General features: G+C 38.4%; 1 protein-coding gene across 7 annotated transcripts in view; it reads right to left on the bottom strand.

Annotated features, from left to right (window-relative positions):
• The window catches only part of RBMS1 (RNA binding motif single stranded interacting protein 1), a 151,884-nt gene that overhangs the window by 17,222 nt on the left and 108,272 nt on the right, over positions 1–26,390 (bottom strand). For 6 of the 7 annotated variants that reach the window (XM_061344171.1, XM_061344169.1, XM_061344172.1 and 3 more), the window contains exons 4-7: positions 24,351–24,442; positions 11,290–11,447; positions 8,699–8,778; positions 265–380 (exon numbers count right to left, since the gene is read on the bottom strand). In XM_061344171.1, the coding sequence (XP_061200155.1) occupies positions 265–380; positions 8,699–8,778; positions 11,290–11,447; positions 24,351–24,442 (446 nt within the window). The remainder of the gene's footprint in view (positions 1–264; positions 381–8,698; positions 8,779–11,289; positions 11,448–24,350; positions 24,443–26,390) is intronic. The other variant, XM_061344173.1, reaches the window with a different exon arrangement.

Raw genomic sequence — 26,390 nt, 5'->3', positions numbered from 1 at the left:
ATTTGAGAAATATCTCAGGCATATTCCTGACCAAGTTGAAGGAGATTTTATTGTTCACTTTAATAAGGTAGGATTTAGTGTTTCACATTTTGCCTTTTTTCCTCTTAAGAAAGATACAGTATTTTACAAAGCTGCAAGCTGTCAGGTAAGAATTGCTTGCACATTTTTAATACACCACAGCCAAGCCAAGAAGTCTCAATGCCTATCATTTTCATAAGTATTCATTATTGTACACCCACACTAAAGCTTGAAGGGAGGACTTACAAGTCTCACCTCGCCTTCTCTGTGCCATGCTCTTCCATTCTGTATGTATTTATTCTGATTCTGTCTCTTTTTCTGTCCTCCATCGGCAAACTTGCACAATAAAGGTTCTGCAGGAACTGAGAAGAAGGAGTATTAGTTGAAACAGTGTTCATACATAGACATTCAGTGCTTCAAATGAGGCATGGTTTTTAAGTTATATTCTCAATATGACAGTTAAATAACATGGACTCATACCACAGCATCAACTGTTCTGCATAGCACAAAGACAGCTGCCACACACAAAGAGAGCATCTGGAATGCCTTATATCTTTGATTTAAAACTCCTGCTTTAAAACCTGTTGGAAAGAAACATGATCTATACATCCTGAGCATGCGGCTGTTGGTCTGGGGATGAATGAGACTACCATCTGAACCCTTTGAGCTTTGCCTCTTAGGAGGTACATCTAAGGAGGGTGGAGAATAAATCTGGCCAAAGGTCTTTATTATATTCCCCCCACCCCACCCCTTGGAGGTTTCAGTAAGGTCCCAAAACTGAAATTGCTCTGCTCATCTAGAATAGCCAAATACGTCTCCACTTACTCTAAACCAGCAGGGTGGAGCAGGCACCTTTATCTTCTGCCACCTTGCACTGAAAAAATGCCACAACTGTCCATTCCCTTTTTACCTCTGCTCTATAAAGAGCATGCAATGAACCAGAAATTCTTCAAGACTTTTTTTTTTTTCCATACTGTCTCAAAATGCTATCTGTCACCATTCCTTTTTCCGTAATATAAGCCTGACAGTGATTTCAATTTATAACATCAAAACTAAAGAAAAAGAAAACTTTGCACAGTATTCTCTCCCTGTTAATAGCTTAAACTGCAATAGTTTCTGACTACCTACAGCTGAAGCGCAGCTCTGCTACATCACACCACACCCTCCCTAATAACAGGGTGGAAGCACTGTTATGATTTGGATGTGAGTGCTACTCTGCCAGTAATTCCTGATGCATGAGCTGTCTAAGCTTCACCATGACACTCCTCCAGTCATTCTCTGTTTGGAAACACCTTCATAAGACACAGCTGGATCTGAAAACATGTAAGTTCTCAAATGCAGAGTAAACACATGCGATGGGAGGGCCACCCACAAAAGAAAACCCCCAAGAAAAGTTCTAATATATCTGTATTGTGCAACAAAAAGAGCTGATGTGCTCTTCATTCTGCATGCTCTTACAAGAGATGACTGAAAACTTCAGAGACTTGTAACCTGGCAAAGAGCTTGACTTTTACGATTTTGGCACAAAACCAGCACTAATGGCCAAGACATCCCTGGCTTCGGATGGCATACCTAAAGCACTAGCTCTGGTTCTACTGGGGAAAAGGTACCATATCAATATGCTGATAGATAATTTGACATTGCTTTATAAAAGCTAGATCCTAAAAACCTCGGTCATATCACACAGCATTTTAAACCACATACAATTCTGTTGAAGTAAGAGGAGATAATGTCAGATGTTAGTCAATATGGGCAGAACTGTCAGGGCCTGGTCTGAAATTGTTTTGACTCGATTTTACACAGTGGAAAAAAACCCTATCCGTCAGAAGGGGAGAGCTGAGATCTAATACTGAAGTTAACTGCCTTAAATGAAAAAAGTCTTCCCTAAGCTGAGTATCTCTGGCTACTTGCAAATTATTTCAAACCAAGCAGTATTGTGGGAAGCATGTGTGACTTCCAAAATACACACTATAAATTACTGGATGAAGTTAAAAGAAACTGGCATGAGAATGGCTTATAAAGACGTCAGAGAACACCTAAAGGTTTCTAGCCCTGTGATTCTGTATTATAGCACTTGCAGGTAGTAAATACTTCATTCAAAGTTGCATTATCCTTTCATGAAAAATCATTACAGTGAACTGGATAAAACTTTTCTTGAAAGCATTATTTGTGCTTACATTTCCCATCACTGTCTCAAGACAAAGTTGTGTTTAGAAGTCGGAGTAAACCTGTCCGAACAGTTAGAATAAAATATTCACAGAAAAATATTTTAAGAATGTTTCTTTTTTTGGTGAGTCGATAACTGAATCCAGCTAAATTTTAAACAGTGAAACATCTTCTGTCGTCCTCTGCAAACACTCTCCTGATAACTTTAAAAAGGAAGAAAAAACAGAGTAAGAATTATCCACATGTATTAGATTCTGCATATGCAAAAACCTGCAGCAATGACAAAAATATTAAAAAGGCATTCATCTGTGATTTGCCTGGAGTTAGTGCTCCATCTTACTGAGCACAGATCTGATCATGAGAACCCTTGTTTTTCTTATCTTCCAGCTTCTCTTGGTCCTCACTATGTCCATAAACGAAGCCAAAAGCAAGAGCTCCAATTCACGTTAAAAACCACAACCAGTCAAACAACTTCCCTCCAAAAGACCCCACAAATACCGTCTATTTAATAGAGCCAACTGCTGTGAAAAGGCTCTACAGAATTTGCCTTCCCTGATTCCAGTTCAAGATCTGAATGCTGATAGTAGGAACTGCTGCAACTAACTCCAATTTTTGGCTGCTCTTCAATACATGTGACCTGAGTACTACTGCGTTCATTGCTTTCAGAACACAATGACTGACGGTCATCAGAGGGAGGGTCGTGAGAAGGAGATAAACCTTCATGGGAGCCAAGTATGACCTGTTGATCTCCCTCTCACCGAAGAATGAGTGTAGCCCTTACTCTCTTCAAAATCAAATCTGAAAGTTATTTCTTCAGCTTACCTTCCCTCCTATTTTTCAAATACATGACATACTTTCTCTTGCACATGCAAACATGTATATAATAGATATATTAACAAAAAACTCCAGCAAGTCCTACAGACCAGTCAGCAATCTTTTTTGTGGTCCAGGAAGGAAGGGAGAGTCATTTTTATTGTTTAATTGTTGGGAAGTGTGCAGGCCTCAGCGATGAAGGGGATCATTAATCATTCAGTGACTTGTCTGTATGTGCAAGACAGAGAGGCATTGTATAAATATTCAGAGTTGCATTAACCACTAAAAGACTGCTGATGTAAAAGGACACAACTTAAGAGTGGACTTACTTCTAGCTAAGCTAAGCAGCTAAGACACCACATTTAGAATGACAACTCTACTAACAATGAAAAGCAAAAGACACTCTCAGTGATTTGTAGATGTCTGTTGAGGTGCTGCTATGGAGGCATTCTGTAACCATAAGTTTTCCTGCACTTTAACAGCAGGTCAGTGATTTAAATGCAAAGAGCTGGCCATCTCCTCCTGCCCCAAATCACCCTCTTCTAGGGTTTTTTTTACAGAAGAAAGATGTGAATAATCATTTGTCCACAGAGTAAACACTTCTTGTCATACACACATGCACATGTGTAGATCAGAATTCAGTCTTTGTTCAGTGTCTACCCAAATATATACCAGGCGATCACAGAATCATAGGATGGTTAAGGTTGGAAAGGACCTTAAGACCACCTAGTTCCAACCCTTGCCAGGCAGAGACAATGATACATATATACAAGAAAAAAATATTGATGTTTTTATGTTGGACTTTATGTTTACACCCTTAACTTTACATGGCCAGTTTTCTAAACTTTTCAATAAACCCTGCTTTCAGATATTAAACAAATACAACAAAAGAGTCTTAAAATCCTATTGTTTTAATAAGTTCTCAATTAAATAGCATCCTTTAGTGACTTTCATTTCTTATTTTCCAGTGACAAAGCATATAAGTCTACTGAATTCTGACATTAAAACATCTCTTGAATAATAGAGCAAGCCTGTACAGCTAGTACACCTTTTGCGAGAAGCTGTGCAAAACGAAAAAGGTGTGCAACCCAAGATCTCAGTAGCTTTGTATGTTTGAAGAGAAATTAAACATATACTCTTTACCATTCTCATCATCACTTAAATGCAGTGCTCAGGGCCACATTTCTTTAATAATCAACACAAATTTTAATAATTTATCACAAGAGCATATTTTTAGTGGGTTTATGTAGTATTTTTCTATTCCAACATTGCTTCTTAAAACTAAGCAGCAATTATGAATATGAGAATTAGAGCTTCTCAAAAAGCTTCTCATCTTTGATCTAATGTGCAAAATTTTTGTTTCTCTGCCTTCAATGTGACAATCAAGAGTAATACCAGCACTGTGACCTCTTGATACATTTTAGCAGTGGTTTTCAGTCTGTTGTTACTGGATTATTTCTAAAGGATCTGTGAAATGTAACTGAGATATGAGTTTATGGTCAAGCAAATTAAATTCACTATATAGAGATCTGCAGTGTTCTTTTCTTTTTAAAGGTAAGCAAATAGAGAACACTCAAAAATGACTGAACACTCAAAAATGACTGCCACAAAATAACTACTTCAAGGCTCCATTTTACTCTTCTTCAGTAGGAGCAGAATAATTTCAAGCAGTATTATCCACCATACCTGGTGGCCCTCTTCCTCGCCTATACTCAAGAGAACAGGCAGAAGCAGGGCTCTCTCACCTGTCTTCAAATACCCTCCTAAAAAAAGTAATCTGAGTGAGCAATATCTTTACCATAAGTGGGAAGAGTGGGTCACAGACAACCTATGCATCACCATAACCCACCATTCCTGAAGCAAAAATGGTAGGAGCTGCTCATCAAAAATGCCCTCTACCTTAGACCCATTAAAACAAAATTATTCAGGTTATTTCTCAGAAAAAGAAGTATTAAATAACCCATAAAGCCTGTGCAACAGGCATAAAACTTTTGTAGCTTTCAACCTTCTGTATTTTTCATTTTAAATGCAACAAAACCAAACACATCCGGACTTACAAATACCTTAGGTATTCTACAGCACAACTGCTTCATGTACTCATTTATATAATTATTCTCAGATTATCATCATGCTGCTGCGATAGGGAGGAGATGCCTTTCATGATTTTGCCCAGCAAAATCATCATTATGGGACCAACACAAAACAAAAAGATTGTATCATCTTTAATATCATCTTTAAGTATCACCTTTAGGAAAGGGAGGCTATGAATGCTGCTCTGCCCTCACTACTCATCTTCTGCCTCCTGCTCCCTTATACTAGCCTACTCTGTTTCCTCCAATTCTTGTCATGAGCTTCACATTTCACAGAATAGTAAAGCTTTAAATATCACATTATTCACTGAAAATAATTCTTTAAAGAGAAAAGTAGAACTAAATGCAAATTATTTCAAGATTATAGCAATCACATAATAAACATACAGTTGAGAAAAGAATGAAACAAAAAATCAAAGTCCTAAGAGAAATGGACAGAAAGTCACACTCCATAAGACAGAACAAACTATTACAGTAACTTAGATAATGGAAGTACAAACCAGAACTGGAACAAATAGTGGAACTAATACACCACTCCTAGGAGTTTTAAGATAACGCCAACTTGCAGTGCATTTGAAATTGCTCTCTGAGCTAACCTTCCTTCTTCCTCACTGAAGACAAAGGAGGACATATTAAATATTGACTGTATTTCATTAATCTACTATAGAGCAAGGAAATAAAGCCTGAATAGCTTGTTCATCTGGGTTCAGCTTGCTCAGTATCATCAATGCCCAGTCACTCAATTCTACAGTCAACAGTTTTGTGACCACCCCATGCTACCTCTGTTCCTCTCAGATCCTCAGAGAGCTTTTCTGTTCTGTCTTCTCATGCTCCATGAGGTTTCACCTATGCTTCCTATAACTGTGTTTAACCCATTCTTCCATTTAAACCCAAACTTGATTAAAATAACAAAGCTACATTATGAAAGCTTGTTTTTGTTGAACAGATGTTCTTCCTCCCACACCTATTTCATTACAGACCAGTCTCTCCTACCCTCCTCATCCTGATAACAGTGTTTTTATAGCCAGCTCTCTTTGCTGATCTTAGCCAAATTTCTAGGACACAATGTTTTAATTTAAATGTAGTTCCAGTTCTACGATTTTATTTTGCATTTATTTGAACTTGCTCCTCTACAACCCTGAAGGATGCTAATCTATTTCAAAACATTTTCCTAACCTTTGTCCAAGAGCTTTCCCACTGTATCTACTTTTCTCTCTGCAGGTAGCCCAAGACCACATATGCCCCATGACTGCCCCGCTTTCTGGCAAACTGCAGCATATTATTATGCATAAGCTGCATCCTCTAAAAAGACTGCATTATCTGACATATGCTTGTGATGTGGTGAGGAACTACAGAAAGAATCTGAACTCCATAAAAACCTTTCAAAGAAGCAATTCAACTTCACAGCACCAGCATGGAAAAACAGAGTTGAGGCTGCACCCTATACAACAGAATTGATGGTCTTTAATAACCAAGGTTCTCAAAACACCCTTATGCACCTAATTATTTATTGCACTTTTCAGCACCATGGAGGTGTGACTCATCTCAACTGACTTTCAGACACTGAGAGTCACCTATTTCAGAGCGACTCATCTAGAAACTGTAACCACAAGGACAGCTGACAGCAAAGACACATCAGTCTCTTTGGAGGTATGTGCTGCTTCACCTATTCTAGAAAGAGAGCCTAGGCGACTACTTTGCCAAGTAAGCATTAAAAGTTAAAGTCCATGAGGTGGATTACATCTTCAGACCCCTCATTAGTTTCCATTTTCTGACAACCACCACTTCTGTGCAAATTTATTGTCCCTTATTAATCAGACTTCACTGCTAAACTTTCCTCCACAATGCAGAAAGTGCTCTTAGAATTCCATGCAGCAACTTTTTATTTCTACCCGGTTGAACCTGATCATGTAAGGGTGCAACTCCAGCTTCAGCAACAGCCCATCAGAGACAGCATGATTAGCAATGACACGCTTGATAACTTGTTCATTGAGAACACAGTAACATAACTGAAAATAAAAATGTGCAAGCTAAAAAGCACTAATAGGGAGTTCTGATACAGCTCTTTTTACTGGTTTTAATTGAAAAGAAACCCCTATATGTTAATTTGAATTCTTAGTTTCTCTATACTTTTTACTTGTATTTCATGTTCAAAGCCATAGCAGCACTATAAAATTAATCACAGAGGGTGGATCAGAGCACAGTCAGAATTCAGAGAAAATGGTTCTATGATCTCTTTGCCCCTAAAGGGATTTTCCATCTCATAAAACAGATTGCTAAATATATGAAATAGCAAAATAAATGTTACAGCCCCTATGTATAAAAGAGTTTCACCTAAAGAATCTCAGCAATCAATACCAATGCAAAGGGTCTGCAAAAGCCAAGACGGGGAAGTCAAAACCCTGCATTAGATTAGCGTTGGTGAAGGGAGTGGTTTCCTGTGCTCTGCAGCAGCTTTCCATCCCCACTGCAGAACAGACTGCCTCGAACTGGAGTAATCTTTCAGGGATGAGGCATGTATGTAGTTTTACTAACAAGCCACATTCTTGTCTGCCTGCCGAGGACTGCTCTCCTCCTCAGTGTCAGGGTCTGGCTGCAGAGAACATTTCACCAGCGGGATAAAGGCAGCTTCAGCAACCACATCAACAATGTAATTTGTAAAATTCCCACTTGGGATTCTCAATAAAATGGTTACCGAAAGCTGCCTGGAATGTCAGGCATGTATTCTCTTCTCCTTTATTGTCCTCTTTTCTTTCTGTTTTACTCTGCTGCTCTGAATTCCCTTTCCTCATTTTTAAGTGTTTATAGAATACATTTTGTCTCTTAGAAACAATGCTGACAAAGCAAACAAACTGATGAGGAACTTAGTGTGACAAAAAAAAATTGCACTGTGTACCTTCTCTGAATTTTGCCTTGCACAACATTTCCAGAAGTAGCATTCATTGACCTGCCCTTCAATCTTCCTGAAGAATCTCAAAGACTATGTAAGACTTGAGAGTCACAGCTTCCCAAAGAATGAAAGTGTCTGGCCTCAAGGCGCTGCTGCAGAATCTATGGTTTTTTAACCAAATCTTTTATGGAAAATTACTTCAAAAAATCAACAGATAGCAAAAGCAGTGCATTTTCTGCCTCTCAAAAAAAAAACCAAACTCAAGAAAATCCAAACAAAAAACCCCCACCAACCCAAAACAGACAAGCAAAACAAAACAAAACCCCAAAACAACCAACCAAACAAAACCCCACCAAACCTGTTCATGGACCATCAGCCAATTTCTGGCCTGATACACATACAACACACACTTGTTTCCTGACTTCAATGTAGGATGTAAAGCTGTGCATAGCTGGCTTAAGGCTTTCCAACCCTAACTATTCTATGATTCTATAAGGCATCTTAGCCACTTGTCTTTCTGCTAGGAGAGAACACTACTGGATTCCTATTAAAGGTTTATAGAAGTGATATACTGTGTTACAAGTGAGCAAGCATTACAGTCATCCAACAAGACACAGTTTAATAAGTCTGTTTCTGAATGAGAAGCCAGATAAACAATCAGGCTTCCACTCCACAAGCTGCAACCAATTCATACATCTTGTTAGAAATATATGCAACATACCAGAAACTCCTGCTGGTGTCTTTATGAATTTTCCATTAAAATGAGCAATCACTGCTTCACATTTTTCTGTTGACTCCATCCTAAGAAAATAAAGAATAATTTGCATAAATTAAACACTCATCCAGATTTCCATGTTTGTGATTTTTTAAAGCATGTTTCTTGCTTTTTCTTGCTTCATTCTGTGGCTTGCTTTCCCATGTATGAGCAACAGAGAAGATGCCTTCTAAGAATACACAACTTCAGAGAAGTAGAACTAAACTCCATTAACATTTTACGCACTCTGAGGCCCAAGTCAGTGCCAAACTGCCAATACAATGCCCTTATTTACTTAGAAATTAGGCAAAACATGACTTGGACAGCTATAGTACAAATTACCTATGCTGTCTTGAAGGAAGCAAAGACTGATTCACAATCACCCACAGCTGAATCCTTAAGAGTCTACGATATATACAACAAATATTAATGCCACTTTTGCCAAGGATTCTGAAGTGTGTGTATGGTTTAAAAGTAATAAACACAAATATAAACGTGCCTGACTGCATGACCCAAACTGCCTTTGCAGTTTTCACCTTATAGGTATCACCCCAACTAAATGATGTACCTGTCTCTTATTTAATTGTCTCCAAGTTACCTTCAAAACAGGAACCAGTAACAGAAAATCTGACTGCTACTAAGAATTCATCCAAAATCCTGAACAGGTTTGTGTGCTTATGTTGTGAAAACTAGACTTAATAGGCTGGGTGGACTACTTGTGAGCTACAGCTAATCTGGGAGTGGCTCCATAGGCTGCAGCTACATCCTTGCCCTGCAGTGTAGATGCGTCACTTCTAACTGCCAGCTTGGACTAAGTTGCAATAGATGACCAAGACATGCAAGTGTAACAAAGTTTATTTTAAAAGAATATATTTTGCAGCTGTCTGCAAGATGATATTTGGATAATACCGAACCAGTATTCCTTTTTATTTGTTCATTAAGTTCTGTAATCCAGTTCCACAAATTCGGCCAATGATCTCAGCAGCAAAGTAGCAGTACTAAAAATTACAAAGTTTTGGCACCATTTTAATTCTGATAGCCCTTCTGCACAGGCTGTCAAAAAAACAGTCATAGACAGCAACCAAAATCATCAAAATGCCAGACTGAGCAAGAAGTTTTCCTCATGGTTTCAAAAATACCTTCTAGGGAATTTTCACAAGTTTTGGATTGTTGGATCTGCATCAAACAATTATTTTTTTTTTTGTCTTCCATGGAGCAAACAATATAATTTAGCTTCAGACTCAAGCTTGGACTTGATAAAACACATTACCGCTTATTAACCTAATAAAATGTTTCCAAAGGCAAGAAATTAAAATCTTTACTTAATGACTACACGTTTCTTGGGACAACTTTAACTTGAACTAATAGTTATCCAAAAATATTCCAATACCTAGCTTACACAAGGGGAGAAATTCTTATTAGCTATGACAGCAAATCCTCACTCTATAACTTATGTGCATGTATGCGCATAAATATGTGCACAAAAATAACCAAGTTTATACACATATATATAAATAAACCAATGCATAATACAGAACCTATTGAGAAAATAATCACTTTTAAAGTCTTTAATACAAGTGAGGGTTTGGATACACACACAAGTCTTTTGGACTTTGACACACAGTTCTAAAACTCTTCTGGCTATATTAAAATAAAACCATTCCTAAAATACCACTGATTCAAGACAGAGTTAGTAAGCAAGTTTAGGGAGAAAAGACTCAATGCCCCTATATTTGACAATAGGAATATCCAAAGTAAAGCCTCCAAATTTTGGTTGCCATGCTATGTTTAAAGCAGGACTTAAAGAGAGAAAAGTACTAGAAAGGCACAGAAAAGGCTCTGATCAAGAGACCCCAGAACAAATAACTGAGTTAACTAGGGAAAAAGTAAGCTCATACAGGTAGAATATGTGGGAGGTATCTACTAATTTATAGAAAATATTTGTTCTTGTTAATTTGGGAGAGATATTTGACCAAGCTGGCAAATATTTTAAGGTGAGATTTACTGTAAGTGAACGAAAATATTTTCTTTCTCAGATGACAACATGTTAATGAGCCAGAAAATTCGAAGGGCTGACATTCAAAGGGCAATGGTGAGTTCATTTTCTCAGAGGAACTAATGAAGGGGAAAAAAAAAGGATGGGGATGGGAGGAAAGCGGTTCCTCCTTACAGTCTCCTGTCTCAAATTCAAGCCTCAAAAGCCAGAACAGTCACAGAAGAAGTCTCTGTAAATCACTGCATAACTCCTGCTTATTGGTTCAGGGACAGATCAGAAAAGAGAAGTACAGACAGGAGAAGGAAGTAGTAGAGAATGAACTCTTATTCTAGGTAATTGTCTATTAAGAGCAACAGATTCAGATTTAGCCATCTAAGCAAGATGAGACACAGCCATATTTGCCTTACCAAAGGAATAATTAACAAAACCCTGCTGGTATCTCCACCTAGATCTCACTTTACTTTAAAAGGTTGATAATTTTCAGTAATTTCTCCTATTCCTGTCTTTTCAATTAAAGAAAAAAGGAAGAAAGCTGCCAGCATGACTAATGCCACTGAAATACCTTGCAAAGCCAACACCACGGCTTGTCCCGCTTGAGTCCCGCAGTATCCTTGTAGAGATAACCTGCCCAAACGGTTTCAGCATGTTCTCGAGCTCCTGCTCATCCATTGAAAGCGGCAAATTGGAAATGTACAAATTAGTTGGGTCTTGCTCTTGTTGCTGAAAGAAAATTAAAGCAAACTGTTATTACTGCTGCCACTGGAAAGATATTTTGAATATGAGATATAACAACAATTACATGTAACTACTACTGGTATATATCTTTACTTCTCAGGCCCCTGTTCTTTCCTAGCATTAGTGACCTCCATCTTCAATCATACTCTACAGCATTCCTGAGAAAGCTACCCTCCTCCTATTACTGCTGACAACAACATTTTTAAGTGCAGATAAAGGTGAATAATTGACTAGTTTACAGTCCGTATTACAACTTCAGCTTTCAGATTTCCCTAAAAGGAAAAAAAAAAAAGGACAAAACGAGGAATTAGCAGACAAAGCAATACAAGAATGGTGGAAAGAGCTGAAAAATGCCAGAGCTAAATAAAAAGAGAAAATATTGGAAACAACCCATCTAAGAGTATGTACATTGCCAAAATATTACCACAAGAATAGGCTGATACAGAAGTGAGTGGGACACTGTCATCTTCTCCCACATAATGTTTTTGAGTTTTTATCTAACTTTTACATTATGCATACAGATAAAAGTCTTCCAAAGCCCTTCTACAGAAACAGACAAAATGACAGAGCAGCACAGGATTGAGATGAGCAATTAAGAAAGAGATAAAAGTGGTCATGTCTTTGCCATTCCCCTGATCTGAGGGTATCTACATTGTGTGATCTATGTATGCGCCATGAAATTCCATCTCAAAGAAACATTTTTGCTGAAAATTATCATTTCCAGCGTTGGTCTACAGATTTTCCAGCTGTGGTGATTAAGCATTTCTCTCATGCTGCTAAGTGTGGGCCATGCTACATGATGAAACAGATTCTTAAGCTACACAGAACTATATGACTTGGCCCTGACAGTTGTGCAAAACCTTGATGTCACATTGTGGCTTCCCGGTAGAGATCATTATATTCAGAACTTTTTGGCATTAGGAGTGATACAATCTGAAACAAACACTATTTTGTTGTAAGAATCCTCAGCATATTTCCATTCCATAGAAGAGGGCTAACTCACAAAGAAGTTCGAATCAAACCAGAAAACAAAATATAAAACCACAATACTTGCCTACTAGAATTAAAGCATTTATTAGAGTGATTATAGCTGCACAGATAATGACACCTTGTTATATAGATTAGGTATCAATCTGTCCTTAAACTGTCCTTATATCAGCAATATCTCAGTGCCATTGGTGGCATATTGTATAATTTAGTAACTTGCTATCCTGGATACCACCTCTCAGTTGGGGTTGGTTTCCCTTGGAAAAAAGAAAGAAAAGGAGTTGGGGGCTAGGGGAGGGTGAGATTGAACCTTTTTAGGCACAGAAATGAACTATTCTGTTCCAAAGAACTAATGAAACTTAAAAATGGGGAAGCAAATTCTATGTTCATGGACCTTCCTTATTTGCACTTTTACTCCGAGACTGAACTAGAAAGGGCTAATGTTCTGATGTTTTCTGTAAAGGTTTTTTAAGGAATTTCAGCATCAAAGGACCTATAAAAGGGAAACAAGCTCCCGTTGCATCCTTCTGATCTGCTATGCCTAGCCACACTGAAATCCCACATACCTTAGAAAACACAAACTTTTCCAAGTGCCAAGTGTTGTCCTCATCAGTCCCTCTATAGTCCATTGCAAATGGCACTTGACTATCATGTATGTTTTTCCTTTTGGTATCTACTGGAAATATTCCTCCTCCCATAATAATACCGAACTTATACAGTACACACAGAGGTTTGTGATTTAAATTATCTTACAGTATCTGACTTCTTTTTCAAGTTAGAAAAATCAGCAGAAAGACAAGAAAACTGATTCACTGTGAGGCCACAGTTGACATTAACACTTCTTGCTGGGGAGTTTCAACCATGAGTGAAAATCTATGTTATACACAGTTCAAATTTCCTCAGGAAGGAATCTGAAATGAAGACAGCTTTCACATTTTGGAATTAGTTTGTTGCTTAGACTGTAGTAGCCAGTTTTGTTTTGCACCTTGAGATATGCAGGCTTACCCCCTTCTTTAATGAGCACTATGAGCAAAAGCTTTACAAGGAGCTTTCAGCCATGGCATTATAAAATCGCATTTGTAGCTATAGCATAATTTTCTGAAACTCTAAGTAGTATTTGAAAGAAAAAAAAAATTCTTTACTTTTTATTATAAGCTGTAAAATGCATTGAACACAAATACCTTAAAATTTCTCTAAATAACCTAAACCTACAAGTTGGGAAATCAGACCCCTTGTATATTTTAATCTAATTTGCTCATGTTTTTATTCTATAATAACAAAAGGTCTAAACTACGTTATAAAAATGTTCTCATTAAAAAGCCTAACAACATTGCGAGAGATAAAAAAAATGCCCCATTTTATTCACACTAATAAAAAAGTAATTTACATGCAAGAAATAAATGCTTACATTCAGAACACCTAATAGAGAAAGAAACTGTCAACTGCAGAATGTCAGAGCAATCTGTTTTATTTAGGTAACTGAGCAGATCACATTGCGCTTTTCTTGGGCTCCTATTCTAGCCTAGGGGGTTACCACACTTCCGCATTATGCAGGCATTGTATTCAGGATGAAAGATCATGAGCTTTCCTTTCCAAAAGGGACAGAAAGACCTACAACAATTCATGGTTAAAACATGAAGATCTTCCTCCATACATGCTGGGAAGCTTAATTCTTGTACCTATGCACCCAGCAAAGGAAACTTCATGCCACAAAAAACAAGTAACAGCATTGTGTGAGAAGGGAACGCTCTACTTTGAAAGATCATTTTCAACTTTACCACTAACCTACATTGCAAATCCCTTTGGAACGGGGCGGCGGGGGGGGGAGTGAGAAGGAAGTGCATCTGAGGAAACTGCTGTAAAGAAATTGCTTTCTCTGAAGAGAAAGTATGTTGTAATGGAAAAAAAATGACTTGTGGCCCATTTAGCAATACATATTTTGCATTAGCAGCTACTGGGTTTTGGTCAGGTGCATGGATGAACAGGTGACTGGAAAGGACTTTGCTTTCTTGATCCTTCCTCTGTGTCGCAGACTATTACAGCCTGAATTCTACCAGGGATTCAGTTATTACTGCTTTTGATCCTTCGACAGGACATACTGACCACAGTGGAAAAAGAGAAGCTTGAAAATACTTTTACATATATCCATAGCTAGAACCCATAAGATGGCAGATATGGGTGAAGAGGAGCAAAAAAGCAGCCAGTGGATAAGGATGTTAAACTGAAATCCTGGAATACGAGTTGAAATTTCATTCATCTGCAATTCTCCCAGGACAAAGTAGTTGAAATGTCAACAAACACATTCCACAGTGCAACAGGGTTGTATCTGCACTGCAGGAGCAAACCCACAGCCATCCCAGGGAGCAGCAGCAGTTCAGCTACAAGGACAAATCAGAGTCACAGAATATCTCAAGTTGGAAGGGACTCATATGGATCATCAACTCCAACTAAGTCAGGATAGATCAAATTAATCCACAATCCACTTCTTCACTTTGCAGGGAAAAAGCCGAACAAATGAAACCAAAGAAACCCTGCCATCTCTAAAAAGCTCATTTACGACACTGGGATAGTGCTGTTGGGGTACATCTAAAGCAAGGCTGAACTCTTTCTAGACTGCATTTGAAATTGTATATAGTTTGGCAGTGGAAAAAAAAAGTGCAAAACACCTCCTCTCATTAATTACTTACGTCACTGTGCAGCTTCTGTCATCACAAGACTACTAAACCTTAAAACAGCTATCTGGGTACATTCTGGGAGATCATAAGCAGCAAGCAACTTCCTTCCCTTAGAGCATGCTAAATTTCCAAGCCAAATTCCAAATGGCAACCACAACTAAGACTCCCCATGCATCTTTATCCTGTCTTACACAAATGGCACCATACAAACAGATGTTTGCTTTTATACAAGATTTTGGCATCGAAAATGGTTAAAAGGTTAAAAATTCAGGAAGTTAGGAGAGAGACAAACTCTTTAACTTGTTCCCCATCTCCCTGGCAAACAGCAGTTTAATACATTAAGTACTGTGACTTCCTTCCTTACCGAAACTTGCCTCACCATAGTTTAATTCACATGGTTATTACAGTTCTGTTTCAGAAGAGAAAATGATTCCTTTGATATCCAAGTTTCTAATTCTTATTCTGGAATTCCACAAAAAAAATGAAACTGTCAAAAATATCTGCAAACATAACTCAACTCAAACCTTACCTATACACTGTAATTAAGTGCTTTCAAAGGTAGGGTTTTTCTCCTAGGCTTAAAATTCATGAAATCATAGGAACTGCTTTCATCTTATAAATCTTGTATCTCTTGAAAATATTTGTACCATTTTAAGGGAATTATCAAAAAGAATTACTGAAGTCAGTTCAAAGCTTCCTACACCAGGGTAGCAAGCTAACATTAAAATAAAGACCACTGAACCACTGAGGGTTTGGTGGTTCTTTATTTTTAATTCTACATTATTTAGGAAAATTGCTTATTTTTAGAGTCTTCGTAAGTCACGGAGGGTTTCCCCAGTTAACAGAACTTTCAGCAGTTCCTGAAAGTTGCTGAAAATGCTCAATATTTGCAGAATATGGGCAATGTCAGGGAATTTGTGGGCTACTGTAAACATCCATTTTAGTGAGGAAGCCAGGAAGCCTTGGTTTTAGCAATTCATCAAGTTTCCATCACCTTTAGCTGTGCCTCCAGAATTCTAGCAGAACGTAATAATATGAAGATGCAGAACAGTGCTCTTGCAGATTAATGCACTCCTTTCTAAAAAGCACTTACAACACTAACTTAATAAGCTGACAACAAGACACAGTACTTCTCATAAAAGGGATAGGAATAATCAAGTGCTAATATTCATTTCTGTAGAAAGAGGTTATCGGGAGTCTTAAATAATGCAAAATGCTCTACCATCATCTGAAAGAAATTAACGAAAACCTCCCTGTGCGTGTGGAACCGTTCCTAAACTGCAAGCAAGAAACTTGGCAAGACGATACGACATCTGTTTTCTCTTGCTCTGTGTAAGGTCAGAGTGAACACACAGCCATTCAGAAACATGTGACGAGGCACCGCTCACAGCATGGAAGATCCTGGCTGATAGGCATTAAATGCTTGTCTGCCTTCCTATAGAAACTACTTTAAAAATTACAATTGGCCTGTGTCTCCCTGAAATATGTCTGTTTTAGCCACAGTTTTAATACTGCCTGACCACAGACTGTTAACAACACAATTCAAGGGAAAAATCACTACCAATCTTCACTTGTTCTCCAGAACGGCATAAACACTCCATATGATGAATAAACTAAACATTTTAGTTTATTTTCGTAGGCACATCTGTATTCCAAAGAGGGATAAGAACTGTATGAAAAGGAATTTTTAACTACAATAAGCACCATGTTCAGATTTGCAATCAGACTATCACTGCGGTCATACATTCCCTTTTTAATCCTTGGTATTCTTGTTTTCCCATTGCTCGAAGGGCACCAAGGTGCTCCCTGGGAGTTCTACACATTGATCACTGACACCTGTGTTTTCCACAGAAAACCCAACGATGCCACCATGCTTCGTAACAGGGCACTGGACCCTCATCTGAACAAGCCACAGCACTGCTTAGCAACTAAGACTGTGGGTTGGAGCTTTGTACTCAAGAGAAGTGGTTGTTACCTGCCTTTTTTAATACACATGCAACTCCTGAAATGGTCATTTATCCTCCAGGTAATCAAAATTTGGATTACTTTCCATTTATTTTATAATGACTTTTAAGAACTTTTACAAATAAAAGGAGGAAAATTGATTGTTTTGTTAAAATTCTATTACTGTAGGTTTTAATTCTGCTACCTACAGAAAGCATTATAAACTAGGTGGAAAAAAAAACTTTTCTTATAAGACAACTGCTAAAAAATCTGTTTGTGTTCTCTCCTGTTTGCCTATCGTGTTCTTTGGCATTCAGAAGCCCAGCAGCAGAATAAAACAATTGCAATATGCCTACCTTCACTAGTTAGTTTAAGTGCACTAGCTACCATGGTAACCTGAACTTATTTTCTTATTTTACTCTGCAGGAATGAAAACTGGTACCTAGAAGGTTGCCACAGTGAAGACAAGTACAAAACACAATACATTATTAAAGTCATGAAAGTTAGCTATATCTCATTTTTGCTAACTGAAAACCATGTTCTTCATCAGTGGCATAAAGGAAGACTGCCTTTGAAGCATTATGTTTAATAGCTGTGGAAAAGCCTTGATTTCTGTTACAGAGATGAGGACAAGTGGGTAAGCAGCCCTTCCCTCCCCAAAATCCCCCAAACCTGCTGTGCAACTCACACTTTATATTGAGGCATTCATCTTTTCCAAATATGCTTGGCAAAAGCATATGCTTATCTAAAGTAATTATAGAATATAAAAAGAATGCTCCTGCATTGAACTTCACTGGAAAGAAAGATCAAGCTACCAGCCCATGGAGAGTGCTTCACAGTTCTGCCTTTGTAAGCAATAGTAAAAAATATAAAGATTACAAATTCATGTCATCTCTGGGTTCTGGAGGATGAACAGAAACTCAGGCAGTGGGCTAATATTTATCACAAACTGAAAACCACCCTCACGTAATGAGTTTCAGAGTTTGATCTGTTGCTTTCAGGGCCAAGGGACTACTCTCCACAACAGAAATTGTTTCTTAAGAATGGCAGAAGGGTCAGTAACCATGGTACAACACACCATGCACTGTTATTGCAGCCATTCTTCTGACACAATTTGAATATGAAACAGCTCTGAAAATGGCTCTAATTTTTTTGCACAAACCTAAAATACCTGAAAATAGTGTTTTGTTACTGTGAATATCTGTGATTTGTTAAATTAGAAAATTAGTGATTTGTTACTGTGGGAACTGATACAATACAAGCAGAAGCATACTTAACTGTGTTAGTGGAAATAAAGACCTTAAGGAGGAGGAAATTGTAACATTATAAATCTGAAGCCCCAGGTCCTAAAAATGGGTGGTTGTGGGAAAATCTTTGAATGCATAAACAATGAGTCTTTTCCTCAAAACACACATTAGTACACGGAACAGCATTCCTTGGCGCAAATTAATGAGTTTCATCGACCACAGAAATCTTCCATGTCCATAGACTACTGTCATGGGTTTTATTATAAGTAGCACACATTTACTAAAGGCAAGTTTGTGCTTCTGTAGAGAAAAAAAAATAAAATAGAAAAACACAAATTGGAAAAGAACGAATATCACTTAAGTTACAAATGATTCTGACAATCTTAAAGTTTTACATAGAGATGAACTAAAAATCTCATTGAGAGACAACAGAGAAGACATGAAGGAGGGTAATGTCTTCAACAACTTAGTCTGGAGGATCAGGCTCAATGAGTCTTTATCAGTTGTGCTGACTTGGGTGGTTAAAGCATTTTAAAGGGAGGACGCTATACCAATTTTAAGGACATGGCTGAGATACAGCTGTGAGAACACAGGAACGTACGTTAATCCTTGTGATTACAAGCTCTTTGAAAATATGGTAACTCCATACGTAGAACAGTTCTAGTACAAGCCTTTCACTATTTATCTCAGAAATCTGTTAACCTATCATGAACTAGACAACATGGCTATACAAATGTCACTGACACACCAGGAAGGAAATTTAGCACTTGAACTCTGAGCTGCCACAGCCAGGCTGGTATTCTAACTGGCTTGCATATCTCTACATTGCTGTCAGTACAACATACATATTCTCCATTTGACTTTATCTGGGCTGCAAACACAATCATCCTCCTCTTGGCTTCAGTCTGCTAGATTGAAATATTAGAAGAACTATGTTTTTTATTAACTATTCTTATTCAGTAATTCATTTTACTTTTTATATTTACCCATTAGTTTGCATTCAGAAGAACAAGAATGATATTCAACCTTTCATCTTTAAGGGCCACTTTTCGAATCACCTGAAACAGTTACTTAAGAAACTACAGTTGAGCTCAGCTGAATACCATTTAATGAGGCAGAACTACATCTGAAAACTAAATGTCTCATGTTAAGCTCAAGGTCAAAAATCTGTATGAATTTAAATGATGCCTCAGATGTCTACACCATTTAGACCCCACTATCTTCAAAACACTCCTTTACGGATCCTCAGGTTTTTTTAACTCTTCATTCAAAACGCCAATATACAATAGATCTTTTTCTGCGCATCTATCTTCCAACTGCAACAACTTTTTTACTAAAGAAAATGGGCAGAGCTTTTCAATACTAATTAAGCTTATCTAAGGATGCACAACTCTGCAAAATAAGAGCTTTTTAACCCATTACTATTGGTTTATAATCAAAGAACTTAATTAAAGAAATTTCAAGAAACTAAAATGAATGAAAATAAAAATTAGACACTCACTAGTTACTAACTAGTTTAGAAATTACAACAGTCTTGAAGGACATGTATCTGCTCTTTCCGTACCTCATGTCTGTAGTAACATACAGGCTATTGGTTTTGTACTAGGTACTGAAGCAAGCTGTTTACCAATACAGCTCACATCACCTCCTGATCCCTTCCTGCTGCTGCTTATACACTCTGACAAGCCTGAACACTGGTAACAGTTAACTGGAAGGGAGAAGAAAGGCAACAGCCCCGTATTTCTATTTTAAATTTCCATCCAAAAGCTACTCCCATGCCCTGGCAATGCAGTATCACCTTATGTAAGCTCTCCGCAGCATTATATCTGACCAACAGGAATCTTTGCAGGCATTTCCCTTTCAGTGGGTACAGGAAGATACTGTTATACAGCACAGATCAAAACAGTTCAAGTTGTTTCATCTTAGTCAAGCACTCCCAATTCAGATCCAGAAAAAGGAGAATAACTGAAGACATAATGTCTCCTGAGCAGTAGCAGTTATCTGACACTGTTCTTTCACTGACACCATCGTCATGACATCTCCTGAGGTGTCACCAGCAGTGACCCCCCTGGAACAGATTTAGCAGGATTTGGCCTGAAGGTACATCTCGGGCCCCAGACCCTCCTGGCTGCTCAGCAATAGCAGAAACATAATGGCTGAGACTAGATTTTTCTGGAGTCAGATCAACTTGGAACCAGGCTGCCAAGTACAGCATGATCTTACACCATGGATAGGAAAAGCTCACACAGTAAAATATTTGAAGTTATCTCTACAAATGAAATAACAAAGATTTGAACAGTTGTAATCTGAACCACTGCTACTAAACTAGGATTTATAAATGAACTTGCTGATGTCATTTTTAACTGACTAACCTATAGCTACAGAAAGACACTGCAAAAAGGGCTTTACGCAGCCAGAGTCAGGACAAGACTTCAGCAATAACATTTTCCTTCCCCCTCAGTTGTTGCAGGTCAGGGACTACCACCATGTCTGGGAGGAGGGCAAGAATACTGAGGAGCCATGCTGTTGGCTGACACCCTGGGCACAGCAGAACAACAACGCCTTCCCACAGACAAATCCTGCCAACAGGCATTTATTTCTCTTTGAAACTGAAGCAGTCATAGCGGTCAGTAATGAAATCTGTCAGCCAGGCATCTGAGATACTGTCCTTCCAGTACTTCTCTGTGATACTCAGGCTTAAGCCTGAGCAGTTTCACTGCGAGAAGAGCACTCATGGCACGTGACAACACGTAAAAGGATAGATTATTAAATATAGAAGTTAACTTGTGTTTGTGTAGTGTCTTGCATGTGAAAAGTCTAATTTGCTAATCTTGCCAAAACAACTGTAAGTGACTGACACTTCCCAGCTTGGAGCATCCAAGCGAAGATCGGATTTTTCACACAAAAGCAGAGCAGCACTGCCCAGGAGAAAAAAAAATAAAAATAAAATCCAATGGCTCAAAATAGACAAAAGGCAAAAAAAAAATAAAAATAGCTCTTAGTCACTTGTGTTGTGACCATTTGTTGTGGTTCTGTTCATTGGGTTAGTTTGGGGTTGTTCTTTTTATTAACTCAAACACACTTCCAATGTTTAGGAGCAGAACAACAAGTTTCACTGAAATGCAAACTTTATAGTTACAGATTTCCCAAAGGTCACCAGGTCACTCATGTTCTGCCAGGGAGGAAGAGAAGACGGGAGGAAGCAGAGACAGGACACCTGACCCAAACTGACCAAAGAGGTATTCCATACCACAGCACGTCATGCCCAGTATATAAACTGGGGGCAGTTACCCAGAAGGGCTAAATCACTGCTGAGGTCTGGCTATCAGTCAGTGGGCGGTGAGCAGTTGTATTCTCTTCCCTTGTTATTTCCCCTATCATTATTATTACTGGTGGTAGCAGTAGTGGTTTGTGTTATACCTTAGTTACTGGGCTGTTCTTATCACAACCCATGGGAGTTACATTCTTTCGATTCTCCTCCTCATCCCTCCAGGAGCAGGGGAAGTAAATGGGGGGGAGTGAACAAATTGCTGTGTGGTTCTGGGTTGCCGGCTGGGCTTAAACCACCACAACAGCGTTCAACACTGTCCTGCATGACATTCTTGTCTCTAAACTGGAGACATCAATTTGATAGATGGACCACTTGGTGGATAAAGAACTGGCTGGATGGTCGCACACAAAGATCTGTGGTCAACAGCTCAATGTCCAACTGAAGACTGGAAACAAGTGGTGTCCCTCAGGGGTCGTTGTTGGGATTGAGCCTGTTCAGCATCCTTGTCAGCAACATGGACAGTGGGATTGAGTGTGCCCTCAGCAAGTTTGCTGATAACACCAAGCCGCATGGTTTGACTGATGCACTGGAGGAAAGGGATGCCATCCAGAGAAATCTTGACAAGCTTGAGTGGTGGCCAATGCCAACCTCATGAAGTTCACTTTGCAAGGTCCTACACCTGGGTCAGGGCACTCCCAGGCACAGCTACAGGCTAAAGCAGCCCTGCGGAGAAGGACTTGGGGGTGTTGGTTGATGAGAAACTTAACATGAGCCGGATTCAGTGTGCGCTTGCTGCCCAGAAAGCCAACCGTATCCTGGGCTGCATCAAAAGGAGTGTGACCAGCAGGTCAAAGGAGGTGATCCTGCCCCTCTACTCTGCTCTCGTGAGACCTCATTTGGAGTATTGTGTGCAGTTCTGGTGTCCTCAACATAAAAAGGACATGGAACTGTTGGAACAAGTCCAGAGGAGGGCCATGAGGATGATCAGGAGGCTGGAACACCTCCCTACGAAGACAGGCTGAGAAAGTTGGGGCTCTTCAGCCTGGAGAAGAGAAGGCTGCGTGGAGACCTCATAAGCAGCCTTCCAGCATCTGAAGGGGGCCTGCAAAGATGCTGAAGAGGGACTCTTCATTAGGGACTGTAGTGATAGGACATGGGATAACAGGTTCAAACTTAAACAGGGGAAGTTCAGGCTAGATATAAGGAAGAAGCTCTTCACTATGAGGGTGAGGAGGCACTGAAATGGGTTGCTCAAAGAAGCGGTAAATGCTTCACCCCTGGCAGTGCTCAAGGCCAGATAGGACAAAGCCTTGGGTGACATGGTCTGGTGGGAGGTGTCCCTGCCCCATGGCAGGGGTGCTGGAACTAGTTGATCTTAAGGTCCTTTCCAACTGAAGCCATTCTATAATTCTATGAATATTGCAACTGTCAGAGGAAATGAGTCAGAAAAATATACTATGGGAAAAAATAAAAAACTATTAATCAGATTACTATGGCAAATTATTAGAGCTTCTCTATCTATTGAAGACAATTAAATCAGACCTCAAAGTTCATTATCAAAATGAACTTACATGACTTCACATTCTCTTTTCTACACTCCTACCTAGATATCTTATCCATAAGCTGACAGAGCCTTTGAAAAATCCCGTGTGTATTTTAAAGTGATCACCTAAAAACTAAAGATTAAAAGGTCTTTATTAACCCTGCATAAAACCTTCTAAAAAGAAGGAAAATAGAGAAAAAGAAAAAAACACCACACCAAATGTTTTCCAGTAAGCATATATGTTTGTGTCATGGCTGTAATGAAACATGCATTAAGTATGAAACATATGGTTTCCATTTTGTTGCCCTGGAATTCATCCAAAGACATTTTATGTTGTTAGCTTAACTGTTCTCCTCAGCTGAGAAGCTGTGGAAAAATCTCTCATCTGAAAAAAATCTGTGCCTAATAGCTGACTATAAAAGATTTGCTAGATCTGCAGCAGACTACTTTATTAAAAAGTGTCCGAGATTACTAGTTAATTACTGGACTATTATTTTTTCTGATTAGAATATATTTTTCAAAGTAAAAGAAAAATTGCTTTAAGAGGTACCACGAATTACATGAACAGATTATGTTGGCAATATTTTCTTTATTTAATAGATTTGTAGCAGTGTTTATGGCATTCTATTGGAACCGGGCCATGTCACCTAACAAGAACACATAACAAAATCATTACTAATATATCATCTCCCTGATTTTATGGAGTTGAGAAACTTAGGCAGGGAAAACATTGCTCTGAAGATCAGGTTTTGGTTAATAAACTGATTCAGAGGCAGGGGTCAGTAAAAATGAGAGAAAAAGAAGAAAGATCATATTACTTTATTGTTAATAATGCTTAGGTTTGCCCTGATGCAGAAATAGGTTGTCAAAGAGCTGGATAAGAATTTCAAGAAACCTATCATGAACAGCCAGATTTAGATTTTACTCATGAAGGGAAAATATACTAGAAAGGCTGAATACAAAGTCACAAGGTTAAATTTTGCCATGCTGTGCTTAAAAATTCATCCCCAAATCAAGAGGCTGGTAAACCTCAGTACCAACAAGCAGGCAGCATATAAAACCTTTCATACCCTTGTGCTGTAAACTATTTGAGGTATTGACTTGCTTCAGGAATTAACATTTATTTAAACCATTAAGCCTGCAGTAAGAACGGTAGTTCTTAAAATTTATTGCTAATCTTTCTTTTGATGAAGTCAATGGAAAAGTAGTATTTTAACCCACCTTTGCCATCTGTGCTTGGACTCCACTAGCCTTTAAAGCAGACACTGCCTTCTGAGCAGCTGCTGGGCTGTCAAAGTCAACAAAACCATAACCTGAAATATAAAGCATGCTCATTAACAAGACAGCAAACAACTTATAATGAGTTCATACGCTACTAGCATAGTTATTTAAAACAATTTTCCTGTTGGGGAAGAGGGTCAATTTGAACTCCAAAGCTCTTCATGTAGTCCCCAAGAAAAAAACCCAATCATCTACTGAAGTCCTTCAACCTTGAACTGGTGGGGAGCTACCCCACTGGAACAAATCAATTTCCATGCCCAATCATTATCAGGATTTTGTCCTAATTGCTAACAATTTGGTGGTGTTTTGCTTCAAGTTACCTGGTGTGTATCATCCAAGAGCAAATGTGACATCAGTTTATTTCATAGAGATCAGAGTGAAACATAATCTGTTAACTTTTCTAAACTAAATCTTAGTCCAGTCTGAAAATAAGTGACAATCCTCCAAATTATGTGTAATTTACACAAGGCTGAGAGAAGAATTTAGTTTAAAATATGCTTATCTACTCTATCATAACCCAATTTTTGGTGAATTACTTCACTGTATATACATAAAGTTAAATTTAAGAAGAGAAAACCCAGCTTCAGTGAAAGCAGATGAGGTTTTCCATTGTTGTTACTGAAACCGGAATGCAAAAAGTTGTCCTAAAAGCATTTTCTATGCCCTATAATGCAGCCTTTAAATGTTAAAGTAAACCCAAAGTTAATTGTATACTTCCATACAGTTGCAATAACTTCTTTTCTCATTCTAAACAACAACATACAGCTAATGGAATCCAGGACATCTGAACAGCCATACACTTTGGCATTTACAGGCACTGACCTTACAGGCTGCAATTTTTAATGCTACTTGGGAATTGGATGCTCAAGTCTGATCAAAAGGCAGGAAGAGTTTGGAAGCCACTTCCCCATAATGTTACTGCGAACATCATTCTGTATTTTTCAAGTCCCTTCTTTCCCACCAGTGAACTGCCTCAAATATTAAATAAATCCCTCTCCAATGTCTAAGTTGGGTTAGAAAACAAAAAAAAAAAACCCAACAATAAAAACCCCCACAACTCTAGGGGAGTAGAAAATTGAATTCTTTCTTCAGAAGGTAATAGCATTCTCTTACAATGATATATCTATACTGAAGACAAAAAGGTTGTGTAGAGATACAACTGAACCAGCTTTGAAGTCCTTAATTTGGGAAAAACAATTCGAGCAGCCTTGTACATCAGTGCTAGCTTATTTAACCTGCCAAGAAGCTGAAGAAAGCAGCATATTGTTCTGTGTAACACGTGGTGTTGTGGACTGTTAAATCTTGACATGAAACAGAGTGAATTAGCTCATATCAAGTTTTGTGCTGCCAAGGCAAACTAACTTTCCATACCCAAAACTAGCTTTCCATACCAATGACAGCCCAGGTTATCAACACCACCACACTGCAGGGTGAAATACAGATGAAGTTACATACTGATACCAAGCATGCCATCGAAGCTGGCTTTGCCATCTTCTAGATGTTATATAAACTCCATTGCTTGTGTTCCAGTTAGTTCAAATTCCATGGTATGTTTTCTTGGCAAGAGACAGAGATGCTGTCAAATCTTTTGGGTAAATTCCAGTTAGATATTTGCATTCTGGCTACTTATGTAATTTTAATGACATGCAGTAAGCTTCCTTACAGCCTTACCTTGCTGAATATTGTTTCAGCAGAATCTTAGTTACTGCTTTTCACCAGTGAGGCTTAAAATCTGTATCGGAAAAGTCATCTTAAATCTCTTAATGTGAGAATTTCTGTACCACTGACAGAACTACTGAAGCCTTCAGGAAAGGTGGGACTGGTCAGATTAAATCAGTTAAGTGCTGCCATAGGTATTAATGAATTAAAATAATTGAAAGGGGCATCTCCTCTTTCCTAGTCACAGTATACGCAGATGACATCCACATACAAACTAGGGGGAAAAAAACTATAGAAATTTCAGTTTCTGAACTGCCAAAA

This window comes from Neopsephotus bourkii, unplaced genomic scaffold, assembly GCF_033783945.1.
Source record: "Neopsephotus bourkii isolate Nb327-2 ecotype Australia unplaced genomic scaffold, CSIRO-AGI_Nbou_v1 NB_196, whole genome shotgun sequence".
Classification (NCBI taxonomy): domain Eukaryota; kingdom Metazoa; phylum Chordata; class Aves; order Psittaciformes; family Psittacidae; genus Neopsephotus; species Neopsephotus bourkii.
The sequence above is the reverse complement of the archived record's forward strand: the minus strand, read 5'-3'. Positions and strand labels throughout refer to the sequence as shown.